General features: G+C 41.7%; 1 protein-coding gene across 1 annotated transcript in view; it reads right to left on the bottom strand.

The window, feature by feature from the left end:
• CCDC178 (coiled-coil domain containing 178) overlaps positions 1-21,496 on the bottom strand; it is a 347,153-nt gene that overhangs the window by 184,508 nt on the left and 141,149 nt on the right. The window contains exons 15-16 of the mRNA XM_054018208.1: positions 6,551-6,696; positions 4,862-5,021 (exon numbers count right to left, since the gene is read on the bottom strand). Of these exons, the coding sequence (XP_053874183.1) occupies positions 4,862-5,021; positions 6,551-6,696 (306 nt within the window). The remainder of the gene's footprint in view (positions 1-4,861; positions 5,022-6,550; positions 6,697-21,496) is intronic.

The raw sequence follows: 21,496 nt of genomic DNA, 5'->3' as shown, positions 1-21,496 counted from the left end.
CTGATTTTCAGTGGCATTCACACTGCCCAGGTCCTGGCCACTGGTCCGGAAGGCTCTGTATTTTAATTTAATTTTAAATGAAGCTTCTTAAACATTTTAAAAACCTTATTTACTTTACATACAACAATAGTTTAGTTATATATTATAGACTGATTGAGAGAGACTTCTAAAAACATTAAAATTACTGGCACGCGAAACCTTAAATTAGAGTGAATAAATGAAGACTCTTCTGAAAGGTTGCCGAACCCTGGTTTATACCATGCACATCAGTATAGAATGTAAGTGTATATGTTACCATAAATTTTGGGAAAGAACACTGTTTTGTATCTGAAGAATGCAAGGTTTAAAGAAGCTATTACAGCACTTAGATCCTAAGATATTTGGGGCAAGCACGGTCTTTTTGTTTTGTTTTTGTACAGCCCTTGTACGATAGGGTCCTGGTCCTTAACTAGGGCTCCTAGGTGTTATAGTAATACACATAAATAAATATAATAACCATCGAGCTGGCCTGTTTCTCGTGGGGGTCCCACCAGGATCGGTTCTTTGCCCTACACTCATAGACTCATAGACTTTAAGGTCAGAAGGGACCATTATGATCATCTGGTCTGACCCCCTGCATGCTGCAGGCCACAAAACCGTCCCTACCCCTTCCCTTGACTCTGCTGTTGCAGTCCCCAAATCCTGTGTTTTAGTGACTTCAATTGGCAGAGAACCCTCCTGCTAGCGATCCCTGCCCCATGCTGCGGAGGAAAGCGAAAAACCTCCAGGGCCTCAGCCAATCTACCCTGGAGGAAAATTCCTTCCCGACCCCAAATATGGCGATCAGTAAATCCCCGAGCATGTAGGCAAGAGTCTCCAGCCTGACCCTTGTTGGCCATTATACTATTTACCTGCCATTGCTCGGTATTCCCTGGCTAGTATGTTTTTCCATTAAACCATTCCCTCCATAAACTTATCTAACTTAATCTTAAAACCAGACAGGTCCCTCGCCCCCACCGTTTCCCTTGGAAGGCCGTTCCAATATTTCACCCCTCTGACGGTCAGAAACCTTCGTCTAATTTCAAGCCTAAATTTCCCCACGGCCAGTTTATATCCATTCGTTCTCGTGTCCACATTAGTACTAAGCTGGAATAATTCCTCTCCCTCCCTTGTATTTATCCCTCTGATATATTTAAAGAGAGCAATCATATCCCCCCTCAGCCTTCGTTTTGTCAGACTAAACAACCCGAGCTCCTCTAGTCTCCTTTCATACGACAGGTTTTCCATTCCTCTGATCATCCTAGTGGCCCTTCTCTGCACCCGTTCCAGTTTAAGTTCATCTTTTTTAAACATGGGAGACCTTTTAAACATGGGAGACACTGTATAATATTTTTAACAATGACCTGGAAGAAAACATAAAATCACTACTAAATTGGAGTCGATAAAAAATTGGAGTCGACATAAAAAATTGGGGGAGTAGTAAATAACGGAGTGGACAGATCATTAATATAGAGCGATTTGGATTGCTTAGTAAGCTGAGTGCAAGCAAAATTATATGTTTTAATATGATTAAATGTAAATGTATACATCTAGGAAGAAAGAATGTAGGCCTTACAGAATGGAGGAGGGGCTCTATCCTGGGAAGCAGTGACTCTGAAAAAACTGGGGAATTGTGGTAGATAATCACCTGAACACGAGCTCCCAGTGTGACACTATGGCCAAAAGGGCTAATGCAACCCTTGGATGCATAACCAGGGGAATCTTAGGGCTGGTCTACACCGGGGGTGGAGGGATCAATCCAAGATACGCAACTTCAGCTACGTGAATAGCGTAGCTGAAGTCGAAGTACCTTGGATTGAATTACCTGGGGTCCAGACGGCACGGGATCAATGGCCGCAACTCCCCCGTCGACTGCGCTACCGCCGCTCGCTCTGGTGGAGTTCTGGAGTCGACGGTGAATGCGTTCGGGGATCGATATATCATGTCTTAACGTGCCGTGATATATCGATCCCAGATAAATTGATTGCTACCCGCCGATATGGCGGGTAGTGACAACGTACCCTTAGTAGACAGAGAGAAGTTATTTTACCTCTGTACTGGGCACTGGTGTGACCACTGCTGAAATACTGTGTCCAGATCTGGTATCCACAATTCAAGAAGGATGCTGATAAATTGGAGAGTTCAGAGAAGAGTCAAGAGACAGCTCCAGGCATGCATTTGAACTGGCATAGGTCGAAGTTAAATGAAGATAAAAGACCGATCAAGCATAAGTGAGGACACCAAAACAGCATTAAGAGAATGCCCAGATGCCCTGGGCTATGTAGAAGGTCAGACTAGATGATAACAGTGGTCCCCCTAGCCTTAGAATCTATGAACAAGTATGCCTGTAAAAGCCATGGGAACATTTTGGGCCCTGTGTATGCAAGAGCCAGGCCTTTTTCAGTACACAAAGGGATGATAGCTACCTGGACAGACATCCATTAACTGCAGTATGGAGGAAAGCATTAGCTTGGGTGGGGCACAGTCCAGAAAATGGTATGTCAACATCTGGAGTTCTAGAAGGTTTTGATTCCCAAAGGGGCCCTGGGTGGGGCTTGACATTGGAAAGTTATGGCCTATGCCCATAGTACAATGGAAACTAATGGGACAGTTGGAAAATATGAGCTAAACCTTTCCTAGGAGTAATTTTCAGGAGACATCAGAAATAAGGTGGATGTCTGGATTTACTGGCAATTTAATGGGGCATTGAGCCCGCAAGATGGCGAGAGAACAGGAAGCAGGTCACAGAATGTTATGGGACCAGCTCATGCCACTTCTGCACTCCCTGATGGGAAAATTACATTCATCTAATATCTCAACTATTCATTTAAAGGAGAATGATTTTAGGATTTTCAGGCAAATTTGAGTCAGGATTTAGCAGGAATGTAGGCTGAATTACCTAGTTGCATCTGGGCACAAAGGTAATTGGATGTCAAATGCATGCAATACATATATGACGGAAAGCTGTCACCTCTACTTGTGTGGATTGAGCCCAGAGGACTGTGAACCAAAAGGTCAGATTCTTTTTGGACATTGGTGGCACCGTGATCACAGCCAGGAAACCAAGAACAACGTTCCTGAACTTTACAGGGAAGACAAGTGAGTTCTTCAGATATGGGACTGTTAGGTTGTTGTCAGAACTTACAGACTGGATTGATGGGAGGCAGATACCAAGCTCTGGGCTCAGGGTTACAGCCAAGTTATTCAGTGGCATCCCTTGTGGCCAGTGCAGGTGAGACATTCCAAGGGTCCTGCTCTCAGATGTAAACATGAGATATGGTTGGATCCTATTAGTCTTCAGAAAAAGGGAAAACCTTAAGTATCCTTCATGTGTATCCTCATTCCCCTTCACAGGGACAGAGCAAGAGGGTGAATCCCCAGGGTTAGGCTGAAGAGGGGCAAGCCTGAATACTGGTTATTTGACATGTTATCCATTTCACACTGCACTGATCCCAAATAAATGCCTGGTATTTGGGGGTTCTCCCATTAAAGTTAACAGTTAATGAAGTTGCAAAACTTCTACTTTTAAATCTACCTCTGTATTTATGTTCATTCTCCTATGTGTTCTGATCAACACAGGCTTTGTAGAAACAAACAAAACCAATTGTTAAAAAACATAATGGGCCTTATTCTCTACAACACTGTACCAATGCAACGTGAGCACAAAGCACTACTGCCACTCTTGTGAGTGGAGTGATTTGATATTTCACATTCACATGTATTACTTTGCACAAGTGTAAATACCTGCCGTGTGCAAAGGCAGGAGAGAAACAGGTCTAATGTTAACTGAAATGTTTCATAAATTGTTTTGGTAATATTTGAATGAAAAAAAATCTTACTTTGATTTCAACAGTCCCCTGGAGTGTTTGCAATTAAAATACTGTACAGTATCACTGAGCTGGAACATCAAAGCTGGAAAGTGAAACTAACTAAAAATGACAGTAAAAGTGATTAGTCTATTTTCAAAGCCTATTCTGAGTGAAGTGCAAAAACTAAACAAGCAATATAGTGTTGAAGAGTACAATAAAGTAAATGTTATAAATTCTGTCAAATTTTAATAATCTAAGATTGTTTTGAACATAATTGAAGATAAAAATATTAATCAGTGTTCTTAGAACCATGCAAGTATTTTTAATATCATTTGTATGCAAAGCACAACAAACAGAAATTAAATGTTGTCAATGACAAAAAAGAAACAACGTAATTTTTCTTTATCTTAGATAGAAAAGTTAAAATGTGAGAATAATTCTTCAATATAGAATTTAGGGAATTTTACAGTATCTGATCTCTTGTAAGAGTTTTGTAGCTAAAGCAACTGTATTTTCTAAACGTCTGCTTCACTAGGCCCTGATTTTGCAATTAACTCTACACAGGCTCAGGGGGTCCGTCTGCTTGGTGCCAAATACAGCATCAGTGCTCCAGTCAAATTTCATATAGAAGATGCCATTATGGAATATTTGTTGCCTTCCAATTTATAAAGTGATAAAAGATTTAGCATGTTCATTGCTTTGCAGAACAGAGGTCAGGAAAATGGAACGGGAAACACTTAACAAATTAAACATACATGTAAAATTAACACTGCAGAATCAAATTAATAACTGTATACTTATCCTAAAGGAAGTCATTTAGGTACGTCAGGACCAGATCCTACAGTTCTAACACAGAAAAATAGCAATGGACGTCAATAGGCGGTGTTACTTGCATATTGCCAAGAAGATTGTGCCCTTATATGCTGAAAATTTAATAAAATTGTGCTAAAGTATTTAAAAGACGTCAGTAACTAACCAGATTTAAGTGATGCCATTTTACTTATGTTAAACAAAACAGTTCTAATAGTACCCACCTTCATCTCTTCCAAATTTTTCTGTCTAGTCCATAGTAATTCTCCATATGTTTTTTCCTCATGCTGTATTCTCTTCTCATATTTTTCTAATTCATTCTGGAGGTAATCAATTATCATCTGATTTTTCTCCTGCTTACAGCTAACAGCACTAAAATTTTCCCTTTAAAAGAAAAAAGTTCTTAATTAAAATTTAAATACTATAAATATTAAAATTAAAATATTATAAACTGATTTTTTAGTCTTACCTTACATAGTTTAATATTTAATTTTACTGTAGACAAAAAGACAAATCTCACATATGTTAAGATCCATTTGAAAAACCATATAGAACCATGTGATAGATATAACTTATGTCCTTTAGAATAACCTCACATGTACTCTGCCCACTAGTCCATCTCCATCAGACTACTAACATTTAAAACTCTCAGTAACTTCAAAAAAAGCTTCTACTTTAAAAATATCAGCTGTCCTGGGAAAGGATCACTTTCCCCTCACATATGAAGTTTTCCTCTAAAATTATACTGGGGGTGTGAGATGCAGAACAGTCAGTAATAAGCCCAGGACCAATACCTGATGACTCACCAGGGATAGAAATGAGAGCTTTTAACCACTGAAAAAAGCTTTCCAGTGGGATACAGTATTAGTTTCTAGACCTGGTCAGTCCTTGGACATTTCTTCTTAAAATTGCGCCTTTTTGATTAATATAAAAGGTATGTTAGGCCATCTTTAGAGGTTTCTAAAATGTATTTGTTATAATTTTCCTTTTCCTCAGAGGTCTGTACATGAGTACTCATGTTATTAATGGAGCCACATTTTCACACAACAGGATATGAAAAATAAAATATAGCAAATTAGGGGTCCTATAGATAACATAGCATTTGATCATGTAATTAAAGACTGTCATAATGCATATACACAGGGGACAAATAAAGGTTGAACAGGAAACCTTAAGTCTGGCATTTCCTAACTTTTTAGTGCTTTTCTTTGTAACCTAAATGTTGTTTTAAAATAGCTTTTTTGGGAGAGGTGAGGTAATGCAATTTCCTTCATTTTTTTTTTTTTAAAAAAGCAAACTGAAACACTCAAAAATCCTGCAGATAGAAGTGAACGTGACCGCAGGAAGGGAGTTATAGTGTGTGGAGGCAAGGAACTCTTTTTTCATGACTTCCCCATCCTGTAAGTAACTTTGCAATTGAACAGCACACAGCTATTTTCTCTTTGACATTGCACAGCAGGCTCACCTTTATCCTGGAGAAGAGTAAGCCTGCTGTGCAATCATCATATATGGCCCTCCAAGGCTTGCGTGGCCTCGAAGGCTACAAGTATTTTCAGCTGGATAGGGCCCTTGGAGACTATTTTCAGGACTCATCAGTCACAGTAAGTGTAGGTCCACATTTCTTGAAACAGAGAAAAACCAGAACATAAGAAATCCTCCATTAATTAAAGATGCAACTGACCATGGATTTTATTAGATTTTGGAAAATAGTCCTGATGCCTGAAATACCATTTACCAGGCAGACAATTTATCTTGAATGTCCTCTACAAATGCACAAAACCCACAAAGTATAATCAAACAAAAATACTTTCAAATTATTGATAAAAACTGCATTATATTTACTATAAATAATACTTTACAGATAACATAAAAGCTACCTTTTAAAAAACTTTGATAGGAACGGAAATTCTTACCTCAATTCCATGAGGGATTTCTCTGTAGTTTCAATTTGTCTTTGCTTTGTCTCTGCTAATTCATTTAATTCATGAATTCTGTTTTGAAAATTTTCAATAATGTGAGTGGTTTCATCTAGCCGACTGGTAACATCTGAATATTTTTCCTGGAAACAAAGAAGAAAACGTGTGAGTGTATATATACATACATATATACAGTGTGTAAAATAGGGAGGGCTAGATTTCTAGATATTGTATTTTAAGTGCACAATTATGGGCAACGATGCATGAAACTGCATACCCGAAGACACAGAACTGTCTTCAGAAGTGCTGTTGAAGCACTTTGTGCAATTGAAATAATTTTGTTTCTTTACGGGCACAGTTTTACACATTAAGTTATTGTTCCTCAACTTGTTGCACAACCTTGCTATTAATGTTTATACCCTCACAACTGCATATTGAATAATACCTTCTTCATTAACAGACACATCCCTTCTTAATCTGTACACTCATATACACAATAAACAGCTTCAAATAATTCTGTTGTCCTCTTCAAACAAACAGTGGCTTGCATACACAAAAACATCAATAGCAGGTGAAAGATAAACAAAACTTTTCACACATGGCCCAATTCTGTGCCCAATGATTTCAATGGATGCAGGATCAGGATCCTAGGTAGCAACTTTCACCTTGGGTTATCAAAATAATAACAAATGTTAATGGAGTCTTGCAACATCTCCATGAAGTGTGGTAGAAAATATTCTCCCAATTTTACACATTAGGAAACAAAGGCACAAAAAGTTAAAACCAAAATGTGTGTGCTTTAAAATAGGCAACTACTCCACACTTAGGCAAGTATCGAAGAGACCTGATTTTCAGGGGTACTGAGCAGTTGTAGCTTCTACTGGCTTCAGTGGGAGCTGTATGTGCTCAGCACCTTTGGATATCAGTGTGACATTTCACTCTATATGATTTTATAAATATATGCTAATGAGTGAATATAATGTAACTGGAATATGCTTCATGCAAAAGGTCTCTTGTAAGGTATCATTACAAAGCTTATAATCTACTGAGTGTGGTCATCCTATTTGTATAAATGTATCACTCTTGTATCTAAAACTAGAATTATAAAATATAACACTGAGGGCCTCTTGTAATTATGCAAAGTGCGGGCCATTAATGGTGGTTTGGAATCTTTATGGCGTCCATCAACCAGTTCAATTGACTGTGGATGGCTCTGTTTGCAGTCAAACCTTCCTGTGAGTCAGGCTCGGAGGAATGAAGGCTTGAAGTCTTACAGTGACGTGATCATGTCACCTGAATTGGAATCCATCTTTAACCTGGTGTCTTTCCATTGAGAAGGAGGGGGTGGGAACCCAGAGAGGGACAAAGGATTTCCACCTTATGCAAAAGATATATAAATGGGCAGAACAGAACAAAGGGGAGAGCCATCATGAGGAATCCCCTAGCTACTACCTGAGCTGGAACCAGGACCGGCTCCAGGGTTTTTGCTGCCCCAAGCGGCAGGGGAAAAAAAAAAAGCCACGATCGCAATCACGATTGGCAGCACTCCAGCTGCAGCTCCACCGCGCCGCTTTATTCTTCGGCGGGAATTCGGCGGCAGGTGCTTCCCTTCGAGAGGGAACCGCCACCGAATTGCTGCCGAACAGCCAGACGTGCCGCTCCTTCCCCTTGGCCACCCCAAGCACCTGCTTGCTGGGCTGGTGCCCTGGAGCTGGCCCTGGCTGGAACAAGAGCTGTACCAGGGGAAAGAATTGTGCCCAGGCCTGGAAGGTGTCCAGTCTGAGGAAAAAACTTACTGAAGCATCTCTAAGGGTGAGATTATCTGTATTCAGTTTGATTAGACACAGATTTGCGTGTTTTATTTTATTTTGCTTGGTGACTTACTTTGTTCTGTCTGTTACTACTTGGAACCTCTTAAATCCTACTTTCTATATTTAATAAAATCCCTTTTTACTTATTAATTAACGCAGAGTATGTATTAATACCTGGGGGAGGCAAACAGCTGTGCATATCTCTCTATCAGTGTTATAGAGGGTGAACAATTTATGAGTTTACTCTGTATAAGCTTTATACAGGGTAAAACGGATTTATTTGGGCTTAGACCCCATTGGGAGTTGAGCATCTGAGTGTTAAAAACAAGAGCACTTCTGTAAGCTGCTTTCAGTTAAGTCTGCAGCTTCAGGGCACAAATAATTCAGACCTGGTCTTTGTTGGAGCAGATGGGCGTGTCTGGCTCAGCAAGACAGGGTGCTGGGGTCCCAAGCTGGCAGGAAAGCAGGGGCAGAAGTAGTCTTGGCACATCAGGTGGCAGCTCCCAAGGGGGGGTTCTGTGATCCAACCCATCACAATCAGTATATTTATTTAATTGTGTAAAGATACAGGTGCCTTTAGACATAGGTCAAAACTTTCAAACAAGAACTGTTTCTAAGTTACTTGTTCCATTTTACAGGCAGTGGGACAACTGAGAGTAAAAAATAAAAATCCTGAACTGCAATCCTCTTTTCTAATCCATAGATACATTGCCTCTCAAATGCATACTGAGACCAAATTGTTTAACTTAAAATAGGAACAACAGTTTCCACAAAATACTTGTAATTCACCATAGATATTAAAGTATGTATAGATTTTCAGATCTCCATTGTATCCAAGCACTATGGCAAGGACTATTTTAGTTACACAACTGGTGAAGAATCAGGTGAAATGCAATGGCCCCTTCTCATTTCACAGGTGACAATCAGATGGATGAAGAAAATTAAAAAAGGTTCATGACGCAAGCAAACAATACTGCTAATATCCACAGTATAACCAGGATTGCAACTTCCTCAGAACCAATGCACCAAAAGAAGAGAGCTATAGAATAACAATAAGCAGGTGGGAGGCTGGAGCTACTTTAACAGAAACCCATTTTACATGTAGGGAAAAATTACAAAGAGTAGCTCTAGTAATCCATACTAATGGACTCTAAATAGCAATGCAAATGAGCTGAATTAAGGAGGAGGAAACATACCTCTTGATTACATGCACACACACACACACACACACACACACACACACACACAATTACAGCCCTTATAAAGCACCAGAGAAAAGTGCACCAGTCAACACATTAATACCCAAACTATAGGGTTTAGCAAAGGAGCGCATGCACTTACGAGTAATCTGCTTCACAAATCTCTTTTTCAGATGCTTCCCCGTTTCTGTCCAGATGACAGCCTGACACTTGGTCTGATGGACTTTTACTCTTAGAGGAAAAAGATCGCCTCCGTCCCTCCCCCCAATCTTGGATATATACCTCAAAGGTAACTGAAAGAATCCATCCAGAAATCAAATCTTCATAAGGTACTTTGCCTCTAAGGGTACATCTACACTTTGAGCTGGAGGGATAATTTTCAACTCAGGTAGACGCACAAACATGTGATTGAGCTAGAATGCTAAAAACAAAAGTGTAGCTGTGGCAGAGTGGGAGGCGGGACAGGCAAGCTGCCCAACTAAGTATGTAGGGTCCTGGGTGGGATTGTACTCAAGGTAACTAGCCCATCCCACAGCCTCTACTGCACTTCTAGTTTTAGAGTGCTAGCTCAATCAAAGCTAGTGTGCATATGTCTACCCAAGCAGAAATTACACCTCCAGCTCAAAGTGTAGATGTACACGGAGAGATGCTCCAGAACAGATATGGAGACAATCAGGTGATCTTGTCAAACAAACCTGTCATTCTTTTATGGCTGGGGTCGGCAATCTTCGGCATGCGGCCCATGAGGGTAATCTGCTGGCGGGCCGTGAGACAGTTTGTTTGCGTTGACCATCCACAGGCATGGCACCCTGCAGCTCCTAGTGGCTGCGGTTCACTGTTCCTGGACAATGGGAGCTGCAGAAAGTGGTGTGGGCCAGAGGGACGTGCTGGCCGCTGCTTCCGGCAGCTCCCATTGGCCAGGAATGGTGAATCGCAGCCAATGGGAACTGCGGGGAGCCATGCCTGCGGACGGTCAATGTAAAAAAAAATGTCTCATGGCCCACCAGCAGATTACCCTGATGGGCCGCATGCTGAAGGTTGCCGACCCCTGTTTTATGAGATTATAAATTTGGTTGATAAAGGTAACTACATAGATCTAGTATACATAGACTTTTGTAAGGCATTTGATACAGTATTGCACGACATTCTGATTAAAAAAATAGCACTATGCAATATCAACAAAACACATGCCAAACGGAGTAAAACCTGGTTAACTGACATCTCAAAAAGTAATTGTTAATGGGGAACCATCATGCAATGGGAGTGTTTTTAGTAGAGTTCTACAAGGATCAGCCAACACTATTCAAAATTTTCATCTATGATCTAGAAGCAAATATAAAATCACTGCTGATTTTAGGGGATACTGTCCATATTTGTTAAACTTCCTTTCTTCATTAATTTCTATACCAATCCAGTTGCTTGGGTATAGTTCTTCCCTGCTAGCTAATTGAGAAAAAATAACTAAGTTTTTGACACATTATCCTTCTCTCCCTAGTACACACTGAAAGGGCTTACCAGCTCAGAACTCAGCTGAGACTTGGAAAGCAGTTCCGGTAAAAAGAATGACCTTGAACAATTGTAAAACCAAGATGAAACTTTATAAGAAGATATTGTATTAATTTTTCCAAGGTGGGGGCCTGGACTGGTATCTCAAAGAAAATAAATGTTCTTACTTTTCTTCTTCAACCGTCTAATTGCTTGGGACCTCCTTTAGCAATAAAAAAATCCTACAGGAGGAAGGGATGAATGTCTTAACAGCTGCCAGCTGCATCTTTCTGACAAAGGCTGCATCCAATTATGTTTGTACAACAAATGGAGAGTTCTTGGTGAATGTGAGCGTTGATGTCTAGGTGGCCGCCTTGTAGATTTCCATCAGACACTCCAATCTCTCTTCCCACAAAGACTCCACCCATGTGGAAAAGTAGGCTAGAAATACATGCTTTCTTCTCAATCCATTTTGAAACTATTTGGAAGCTGCCTGAACTTTCCTAAATTAGGACATTGATGCAATATGAATAACACTCTAAATCTCTCAGTTCTTAGCAAAGATAAATTCAGACAGCCTGTTAATGTCCAGGCAATTGGAATTTTGTGGATTAGGACAAAAGAGTGGGAAAGGCTACTTCCTGGTTCAAATGACATATAGGAAAACCTTTCAGGAAAGGAACCTTATCTTGGTAGTCCCTGTACCTAGCAGGATAAGGCATGAAACTCCTTGAATCTTCTGGCAAAAAAGAACTGCCATTGGAAAAGATCTTGAGGTACAGTAAACAGAAAGAAAGGACAGTTGTATGGTTAAGTCACTAGACCATGTAACAAAGTGGCCTTCACCCCAGTTCCCAAAAGACCCACTGCCACAACTATTCTCTTTCCAGACAGTTTTATTTTCCAACACAGGCAAAACAAACAAAAAAGAGTTCCTCAGCCTACCCTGTGCTTTAGTTCCCAAGGTTTTTTCCCCTCTCTTTACTTCTCACAGGAACTTCCTGCTGCTCCTGCTTCTTGCAGTTCCAGAGCTCTGACTCACCAGGTCTCCCTTCCCTCTAGACCCAGGTTCCCTGTTTTAACCCTAACTGGGGGTCAGTTAACAAGGCACAGGATGCACTGGCTCTGCTCCCTCTTAAAGAGCCAATGTCACCCTGGTACACTCTTCCCCACCTTGAAGACCTTGCCCACACTTAGGGCAAGTCTTACAGTCCATACCAGGACACAGTCAATACAGCCTCATTTTCTAATCTGGGGCTTTGAGGATCTGCATGCAGAAGGTTTAATTCTCTCTCAAGCTGATTAACCACCAGAAGCGGGCAACCTCTCTCTTCCTGAATCACCAGCTGCTCTCTCTCTCATTTGTAGCATGCATTCTGCAGCTACCAGTTGTTCTGGCAGTCCTCCAGTCCTCATGATGGGAGCCATAAAACTATCCCTTGACTCCCCTTCTTCAAAAGGCCACTATTTCACCCCTGGTCTCTTACCTGCATGCTGATGAGGTCCATCTGGGTCCCCACTGTATACTGTTCAATCTGAGGTCCTGTCTGGGCATCCAATGCCCACACTTGAGTCTGTGCAATGACCTCCTGTTCCCTGACAATCTTCTAAATCTGAAGCATGGCCAATGTCTACTCCAGCATCGAGGACTGCTATTTTCCACACTCTAACTCCACTCTAGACTGTGTTAATTCTTGTTCAGGTTTTATTGTCCGATTGATGATTTTCTGCTGGGTTTCCTCCAGCTCTTGTCAATTCTCTTTTAAGATGTTCCAATAAGCTCTGAAGATGACTGGAGGCTTCCTCTCAGCCCCTATCTGGTGTTTCATGCAATCTTCAGCTCTCTCCACACCTTTTCTGATCAACCATTGGTTTTCTCTACCCTACACTGCTGCTCTGGATTCATGACACCTTACTTCTGTATCAGGGCTGGGAAACCGAGCCAGTCTCTTCCCAAAATCATCTGTCACAGAAGATCCTTCAGTACCCTAATATGTAGCTGACCTCTCTGCTCCTGTACTCCCAGCTCAACCCCTGCTGTGGGGTAGACCCGAATCTCACCTTGCATACCTGACACATCTCTGCGCAGATGCCAGTCCATTTTCTCTGACAATACTCCATTTCCCCAGACAAGGGTGCACCCACAATCTGAGTTCACAAGACCTTCTACCGACACTCCTCCCACTCTGACTAGTACCAAGTACTACTGAACCTTAGTCCCATTAAGAGTAGACCCTACACTATAAGCCTGACTCTAATAGCAACACAGGTAATTGCACTCCATTATTGGGCATTCTCACCTAATATCCAGACTTGCCACATCTGAAGCACACAATGGGACTTCCCCAGTCAACCCCAAAAGCACTTCCTCTGGATTGTGGGACAGACTGGGGCCCTGGTAGGTCCTGTGCATCCCCCTGTTTTGGGTTACTCATGACTAGTTTGCCACACAGTTCAGCCTGTCCGGCTCCTTCGGTTTCAAAGAAGGCTTCTGTTCTTTCACCTGTCTCATCTACTGATGCAGGTTGGTATTGCCTTACCCATCTCTGTGCTTCTATGGCTAGGACCTTCAAGAAGTTCTCCAGGACCACTTGGTCCACGATTTTCTGGAATAGTATGCCCCTGGAGTCAGTTCCAGGCTATCTAAAACCTTCTCCACAGGATAGGAGCTCACCTGCTTGTTGCTCACAGCTTGGTAGGCTGCCTGTGCCTAACCCATCAGGAATAGTGCTATGGAGGCTGCCCAAGTCAATTCCCCACAGCCTGCTGCACTTCTCATTTGCTCAAAGGTGTGGAGGAAGGCCTCTTCACTCCTGGACCCAGCTTCGCCAGGCCAGGGACCAGTTGGCCTGAGCTACCCCATCTCCAGTACCAGCCACATTTCCCTTGGCCCAACCACTACTTTTGCTGCTGGAAGTGGGCCTTTGCCACTGCTGCGGAAGGGCAAATTGTGCTTCTTGCCATTTTTGCAGGCTCACAACTAATTACAGGGTCATAGCCTGGGTCTGTTGCTGCTGTTTCTGTTGCCACTGTAATGCAACTATCTGCTGCCACTGTTCCATTAAAAGACATATCACCTCCTTCATTTTTCCTCATTGCTAAAACTGGTGTGTGTGTGTGCCAGTCAATGCTTGGAGTCCAATTTCTTCCCTATTCTAGGGACCAATCACCTGTCCATATTCTCCACCAAAGGTCACAAGACAGGGCTTTTCCCCAAATTGTTAAGAACCCTCTGCCATGACTAAAGTCTCTTTCCAGGCTGCTTTATTTTCCAACACAGACAAAACAAACAAAAACAGTTCCTCAGCACACGCTGTGCTGTTACAGCTCCCAGGGGTTCTTCCCTGTCTGTCTCTCACAGGATCATCCTGCTACTCCTGCTTCTTGCAGCTCTGACTCAACAGGTCTCTCTTCCATCTAGGCTCAGGTACCCTCTTTTAACCCTAAGTGGGGGTCTGCTAACCAGGCACAGGGTGCATTGGTCCTGCTCCTTCTTAAAGGGTTAGTGCCACCCTCCAACAGACAAGGACTCAGAAGATCCAGATTCTGTTACCAGTTCTGCCACAGACTTCCACTGTTGTCCTTAGACAAATCAAAATGAAGTTGGAATTAGAGTGAGGAGAAAATGAAGATGGTAACTCAGTACTGATGTGACCTTCATCTCATGAACTCTAGTGTTAAACACACTTTGGGAAACTACCAGAAACATTTTCACAACTAGTAAACTTTTCAAAGCAATTGTCCTGGACTATAATCCAAGGAAAAAAATTAAAAAATTATGAACATCAGAGTAATGTCTGCCAATTTTACCCACTTACAGATGGATATTGCTGGGGAATATATTATAATAAGGACCTTTGAAGAAAAAGTAACCTTAACTGGTAATGTAGAAAAGTGCAAACTAGTGGCTGAAAGTCTGTGCTGTTGCATAAGTGTAATTCTTCAGGTCATATGTGTAACAACAACAAAATCAAAATGGCTGAGAACTTAGAAACTGGACAGTAACAGACCACGAATTCCACTGATGACTGAACTTGGTAATATTCTAAACAAAAAGAGCTTTCAGCCATGCTTACAGCTGTTTCCATTGCTTCAGACTAACTCAACAGACATTCTAGGCATCAGAATTCTGTTTGAAGGTTTTGTGTGTGTGCTGGTTGTGATGATGACTGGGTTCACTTCCATGTGGTTTTATGTTGTGCTGGGAAAGTTGTTTGGATTTGTGAGGGTGACAAAAGAGATGTGTTCTGCTGTGAAGGGCTATGTGTTTGGGGTTATCATGTATGGTGGCTGTGCTGTTGCACAGGTCTGGCAATTGGGCCAAATAATCCACTATCTCTGCAGTCTTCTTCATACAACCAATGAAATTATTGCATGCAAATTAAATGTAGAATAAGGTTAATGATTGGTTGAGCTACCTGTGATATTACAAGGGTCTAGGACTCGTGGCATGGCATAGATACATGTCTTACTGTAGCTATACACTGGGTGTAAAGTCAAAATGACTGACAACTTAAAACTTGGACAGACTGTGAAACACAGTGATGATTCAACCTGGTGTCATTCTGAAGAAAAAGAGCTCTCAATTATGCTTACAGATGCTTCCTTCTCTTCACACGGGCTATACAGATACTTTAGGCTTCAGAATGACACACAGAATATAATCTTATTATATAGCTAGTTGTAGATTGGAAAAGGAAGTATAACAAAATAGGATGAGGGGTGTGTGGGAGCCCAGACCCTGAGTCTCAATGTCTTTATGCTTTAAGAGCTCACTCTGTGCTCCTCCCTCAGTTCCCCTGACAGGGCTGACATGGTGCTCAATGAAGCTGGAGGCAGCAGTGCCATGGGGACCCTTTCAAGTACAGATACCCAAGCAAACCTGTAGCCATAGAACCTGTAAAGACCAGTGACAGATGAGCCAAATAATCTACCAATGATAACTTTTGATACATATGTCCAGTCTCTCTCATCCAATTGATTTATGTGAGGAGTATAGACATTATTATGGGAAATAGGTCAGCCTTTAGGTTGACTGGTGGGTAGGCACCCACTAGGCCCTCAAAGATTCTGAAACCCGTGCTGCTTAATGAAATAAATGACCAATACATAAATTAACTTTCCCTCAAAAATCAACAGTAATCCTATTTGGGTACAAGTTATGGAAAGACTATACAGCAATTCTATAGACTAGGGTGTGTGGAAATACCCTTCACACCCCCCTCCATCTGCAGGGATAGGAGTGGGAGTGAAGGGAGGTACTGAGACTTGGTGGCGGGGGGAGGCAGCCAGCTCCAGGCTAGAAGGAAGGGTCCTGGAGGTTCCTACCTGCTCCTGGACTCATTCCAACCCCTCTAGGTCCCACTCCCTGGCCTGATCCAGGGCCTGCAGCAGCTGCTCTAGCCCCTCTGGGTTTGGCTCTTATCCCAGAATGTGGGAGTTCACATGGAAATGGAGCCCCCCACAACATTTCCACTGTGGGGGCACTGCAGCACCCAGCCCTCACTCCTGGCCCCTACCCCAGTTCTACTGCCCCTGCTATGGATCACCACTAGGTTGATCCCCTTTATTTACCCCAGGGACTTCTCAGATTTGGAACCCTGATATCTGGGAAAGAAACGTATGAACCACGCAAGTTTCCAGTTTTATACATTTTATTAGCTAAAATTAAGAACTAAGCAAAACCATAAAACAAAACATATAAACATATCAAATTTGAATAAAATGGATTATCACATTAATCTGATTATCAGGTTGATTAAACCACATCAAATAAACTAACAATTCCTTAGAATATTTTAATTATTTGAGAAGGTAGTAATCTTGTTTAGCTATTAGCCTCAAAAGTAACAGGACATTATTAATTACAATGCCAATCATATTTATATTCCAGCCAAACAGCTGATACAAGGAGCGTCAAATCACATCCCGGATGATGCTAATGTTGAGACTACAGCTCCACGCCAATTAAGGCAGTCTGCTCAAATTACTGGTGGTTAGATAACAGTCAATCTTTCCCCACCCTGCCCGCTCACACCCCTGAAAAAACACCATAGGTTTATATGAACCATTCCAACACAACTGAAGATTGCACAGCTTGTTACATATGATATTCAAATGACAAATTTAGGTGAAAGTAATAGGATTTCTCAGGATTAAACACACAGCTCCTAATTCATTAAAAATGTGTGTGTGATCTTGTACACAACACGTTTATTTAACTTAGGGTTGTTTTAGATATTTGAGGAACTATTTTATAGGCAGAGTTCTCATACTCTGTGACTTCTATCCACATGCACACTCACTATCAGCCATCTGCTGGAGCTATACAACAAGTGCAAGAATGCTGAGGTAGAGGAATCCCTCTACTAATAAAAATTAGAAAAGAAAATAAAACTGAAAAGGTTGAGAATATATTTCTTAAAGAAACCATTTTTAAAATTAATTTTAATACAGACTAATTAATTATCTTACCTTCAAATAAATCAGAAAATTCATTCTATATATAAAAAGAGTAAGTGCTGCAAATTTGAGGTTCATATGCTGTATTTTTCATACATAATAAAGAGGTTAAATTCCTGTGTTCTGTGTCAAGTGCAAATCAGAACTCAGCCTTAACTATGCTTCATAATGTTGAGTATGCCACACATTACAAATACACTATTTTAGGAGTGTTTTAGACCCAACCACATGAGCCACAGCATCAGGGGCTCATTCACCTGCACACCTCCTAATGTGATATATGCCATCATGTGCCAGCAATGCCCCTCTGCCATGTACATTGGCCAAACCGGACATTCTCTACGTAAAAGAATAAATGGACACAAATCAGACATCAGCAATGGTAACATACAAAAGCTAGTAGGAGAACACTTCAATCTCCCTGGATATTCCATAACAGAATTAAAAGTAGCCATACTTCAACAAAAAAACTTCAAAAACAGACTTCAAAGAGAAACTGCAGAGCTACAATTCATTTGCAAATTTAACATCATTAAATTGGGCTTGAATAGGGACTGGGAGTGGCTGGCACACTACAAAAGCAATTTTCCCTCTCTTGGTATTGACACCTCCTCATCAATTATTGGCAGTGGACCATATCCACCCTGATTGAATTGGCCCTGTCAACACTGGTTCTCCACTTGTAAGGTAACTCCCTTCTCTTCATGTATCAGTATATTTATGCCTACATCTGTAATTTTCACTCCATGCATCTGAAGAAGTGGGTTTTTACACATGAAAGCTTGTGCCCAAATAAATCTGTTAGTCTTTAAGGTACCACTGGATTCCTTGTTGTTTTTGTGGATACAGACTAACACGGCTACCCCTCTGATACTTGATTTCTGAATGGTTTGGTACTGTCCAAATAACAGGCTAATGCCCTCCTGACGTCCAAGGTATGGAAGACAGCTTCCTGCCTCATCTGATGTGGTTTCAGAAAAAAAATGGAAGATGAATAGTCTGGTTAATATAAAATTAAGACGACACCTTATGTGGAAACTTGAGGCGTGGTTGTAATGAAACCTTTTCCTTGAAAAACACTGCAAAGGGAGGGTTTGCCATTAAAACCCTGAATTCTCTGCCTTTCTAGGCAGAAATGATGGCCACCAAGAAAGCTGTTTTCATGGACAGGTGAAGCAGCAAACACATAGCTACTGACTCAAAGTAGTACTTCACAAGGTAATTAAGGACAAGGTTCAAGTCCCATACGGGAGTAGGTTCTATGATTTATGGAAAAAGTTTAATCAGTCCTCTGAGGAAACTTGACATTGTGGGGCAAGCAAAAATTGAAAAACCTTCCACAGACAAGCAAAAAGCTGTTATAGCTGTGATGGGGTCCCCGGAGTGCAACCTGGACTGTGGGATTGCTGAGCCCTCCAAACCCACCACCCTGGGCTGCCTCTCACATTGTGATGCTGATGTCAAGCTACAAGCCTCCCGCAGGGACTGCACTTATACGGACATCCACAGGCAGGGCCACACCCAACTGAGTTACATGAATGATCTTCCAGTCACTCATGAACCATCAATAGGGATGCTCCAGCAAATTCCCCCCAGCTCTCCAGTCTTGCACCTCAGAACTGTACCATCTTGCACTGGTTAGAAACCTGGTCTGCGTAAATTCATTACCTAGTTCACCACTTCATCAAAGGGAAGTGGACATTAAGAAAATAAAAAGCAAACACACATTCTAAATCCTAAACTTTTAGTCAAGCGAGAGTTGAATCAAACAGCTTTTCTCACCCTGTCAGATGGTACAAGGAGGTTACAGTTCCTCAGTACACAAGGTGGGACCACCTTCCAGCCTGGGACCAAATTTCCCCAGTTCAACATCTTTTTCTTGCAGACGTTCTTCCAGGTGCTGAGATGAGGGGGGAGAGAGGCCAAGTGATGATGTCCCTGTCTCTCTTTTATACTTTCTTCCAGCTGCTAGAAAATTCCTTGCTGTGATGTGGGTAGCCAACCCCGCAGTGTACATGCCTTCTTCTAGAAGCCTCAGGGAAAATGGACTGTGTGTTGATGAGCCATTGATGACCATCTGGCCGGTGATGGCTACTCTTTTGTTGTAACTGAAAGGCTGGCCGTGGGCATTCTCAATCTCACAACATATTTCAGTAGCATATATAGCAATACTTCACAACTTCACACACGATAGCACACACAGTTCAACATGATATTAATGTTCTACTGATTAAGACACTTAAAATTATATGAATCTATGATATTAACGTTCAACAGATTAAGACACTTAAAATGATACCTCACAAGGCATAATTTATACAAAACACATCATAATAATATCACAGTGGTGAATATGAGGGTTCCAGGGTACTACTCTGAGGTACAGAGTGTCACAATAGCCACCAAGTGAACAATGATGGAACTCATAGCGAAACCTGATCTTTTTAATTCTAGCAGGTAGCCCAGGATGGTGGAAAGAGAAGACTGAACAAGAGAGAATTAATGACAGGTACACCACTAGTGAAATCTCTTCCATTTCTGAAGGCAAGTATTTATCATAGATTTCTTCCTGCTGTTTAACACCACCTGCTGCACCTCTGTTGAATAGGAAGTCTCTATACCAGAGAACCATCTAGGAGCCACACCTGGAGTCACAGAACTTCCAATTTGGGATGAAGTGCCTGAGTATCCCGAGACAACAGGCAGCAACTGACTGAAATGGTCAGTAGTGGACGAGAAGCAAGTCGAATCAGTGAAGGATACTAACTGTGTCTCAGCCAAGTAGGTGCAAGCAATACGACCTTATCCTTGTCTTGCTTGATCATGCTGAGAACTTTTACGAGCAACAGCATTCGTGGATAAGTGTAAAGAAGACACCTTACCCGTGAAATAAGGAAGGCATCTCCTAGTGACTGAGGATCAAGTCCCCCTCTTGAGTAATATTACCTGCACTTTGTGATAGTGACGGTGACAAAAAGTTACACTTTTGAAATCTCCCAGGTTAGAAATATGCTGTTGACTACTTGTGAATCCAACACTGGGAGAAGTGTCTGCTGAGTTCGTCAGCCAGGGTGTTCTGTATACTCAGGAGGTAAGAAGCTGAGATGACTATCTGGTTGGCTAGGCACCAATTCTAGAGTTTTATCACCTAAGCATATAGTGAGGGGGAGCACACCCTCCCCTGACAATTGATGTAGAACATGCAGACTATACTGTCTCTTGCAATCTTGAAAGATTTGGCTCAGACCAGTAGAAAGAAGTGAGTGCAAGCCTTCCTGACTGCTCTCAACTACAGATAATTGATGTTCAGAAGACTCTCATGGGGAGACCATTTGCCTTAGATGGTGTGTGGTCCCAGATGCACTCCCCATCCCAGAGGGATGCATCTGATGTAATAACGATGGTAGAAAGAGCTTGAACTAAAGGAATTAAATGAACTCCCATACAGGATTCTTCCACCAATTGATTGAGTCCAGAACCCAATAGGGAACAGACACCTGCCTGTCCAGACTGTGCTTGTTCAGTATATAAATTGTTCTGAGCTATCCCAGGAAACAGGAGATTTAATCTGGTGTGTTGGGCTACGAAGATACAAGCTGCCATATGATCTAATAGCTGAAGACAATTTCTTGACAATGTTTAAGGACTTAATTGAATTCTTGCAATATGATTTTTCAAGTTTGTGAACTTGTCCACAAGTAGGTAAACTCTGGCTATCACAGCATTTGGAAAAGTTCCTATAAAATCTATCCACTGAACTGGGGTCAAAACAGACTTTTTGAGATTGAATTGAAGGCCTAAACTGTGGAACAGAGACCTTGTCATTGGTTAAGATTGACCCCTGAGAAGCCAATCATTGAGATGAGGGAAGACAACTATACCTAGTCAATTTAGGTGGGCAACTACAACTGCCATGGTCTTGGAGAATACTCTTGGGCAGAGGAGAGTCCGAAAGAGAGCACATGGTATCAGAAGTGATTGTGGTC

Source organism: Malaclemys terrapin, chromosome 2, assembly GCF_027887155.1.
Source record: "Malaclemys terrapin pileata isolate rMalTer1 chromosome 2, rMalTer1.hap1, whole genome shotgun sequence".
Taxonomy (NCBI): domain Eukaryota; kingdom Metazoa; phylum Chordata; order Testudines; family Emydidae; genus Malaclemys; species Malaclemys terrapin.
Note: the sequence above shows the minus strand (reverse complement) of the source record. Positions and strands in the feature narration are given on the sequence as shown.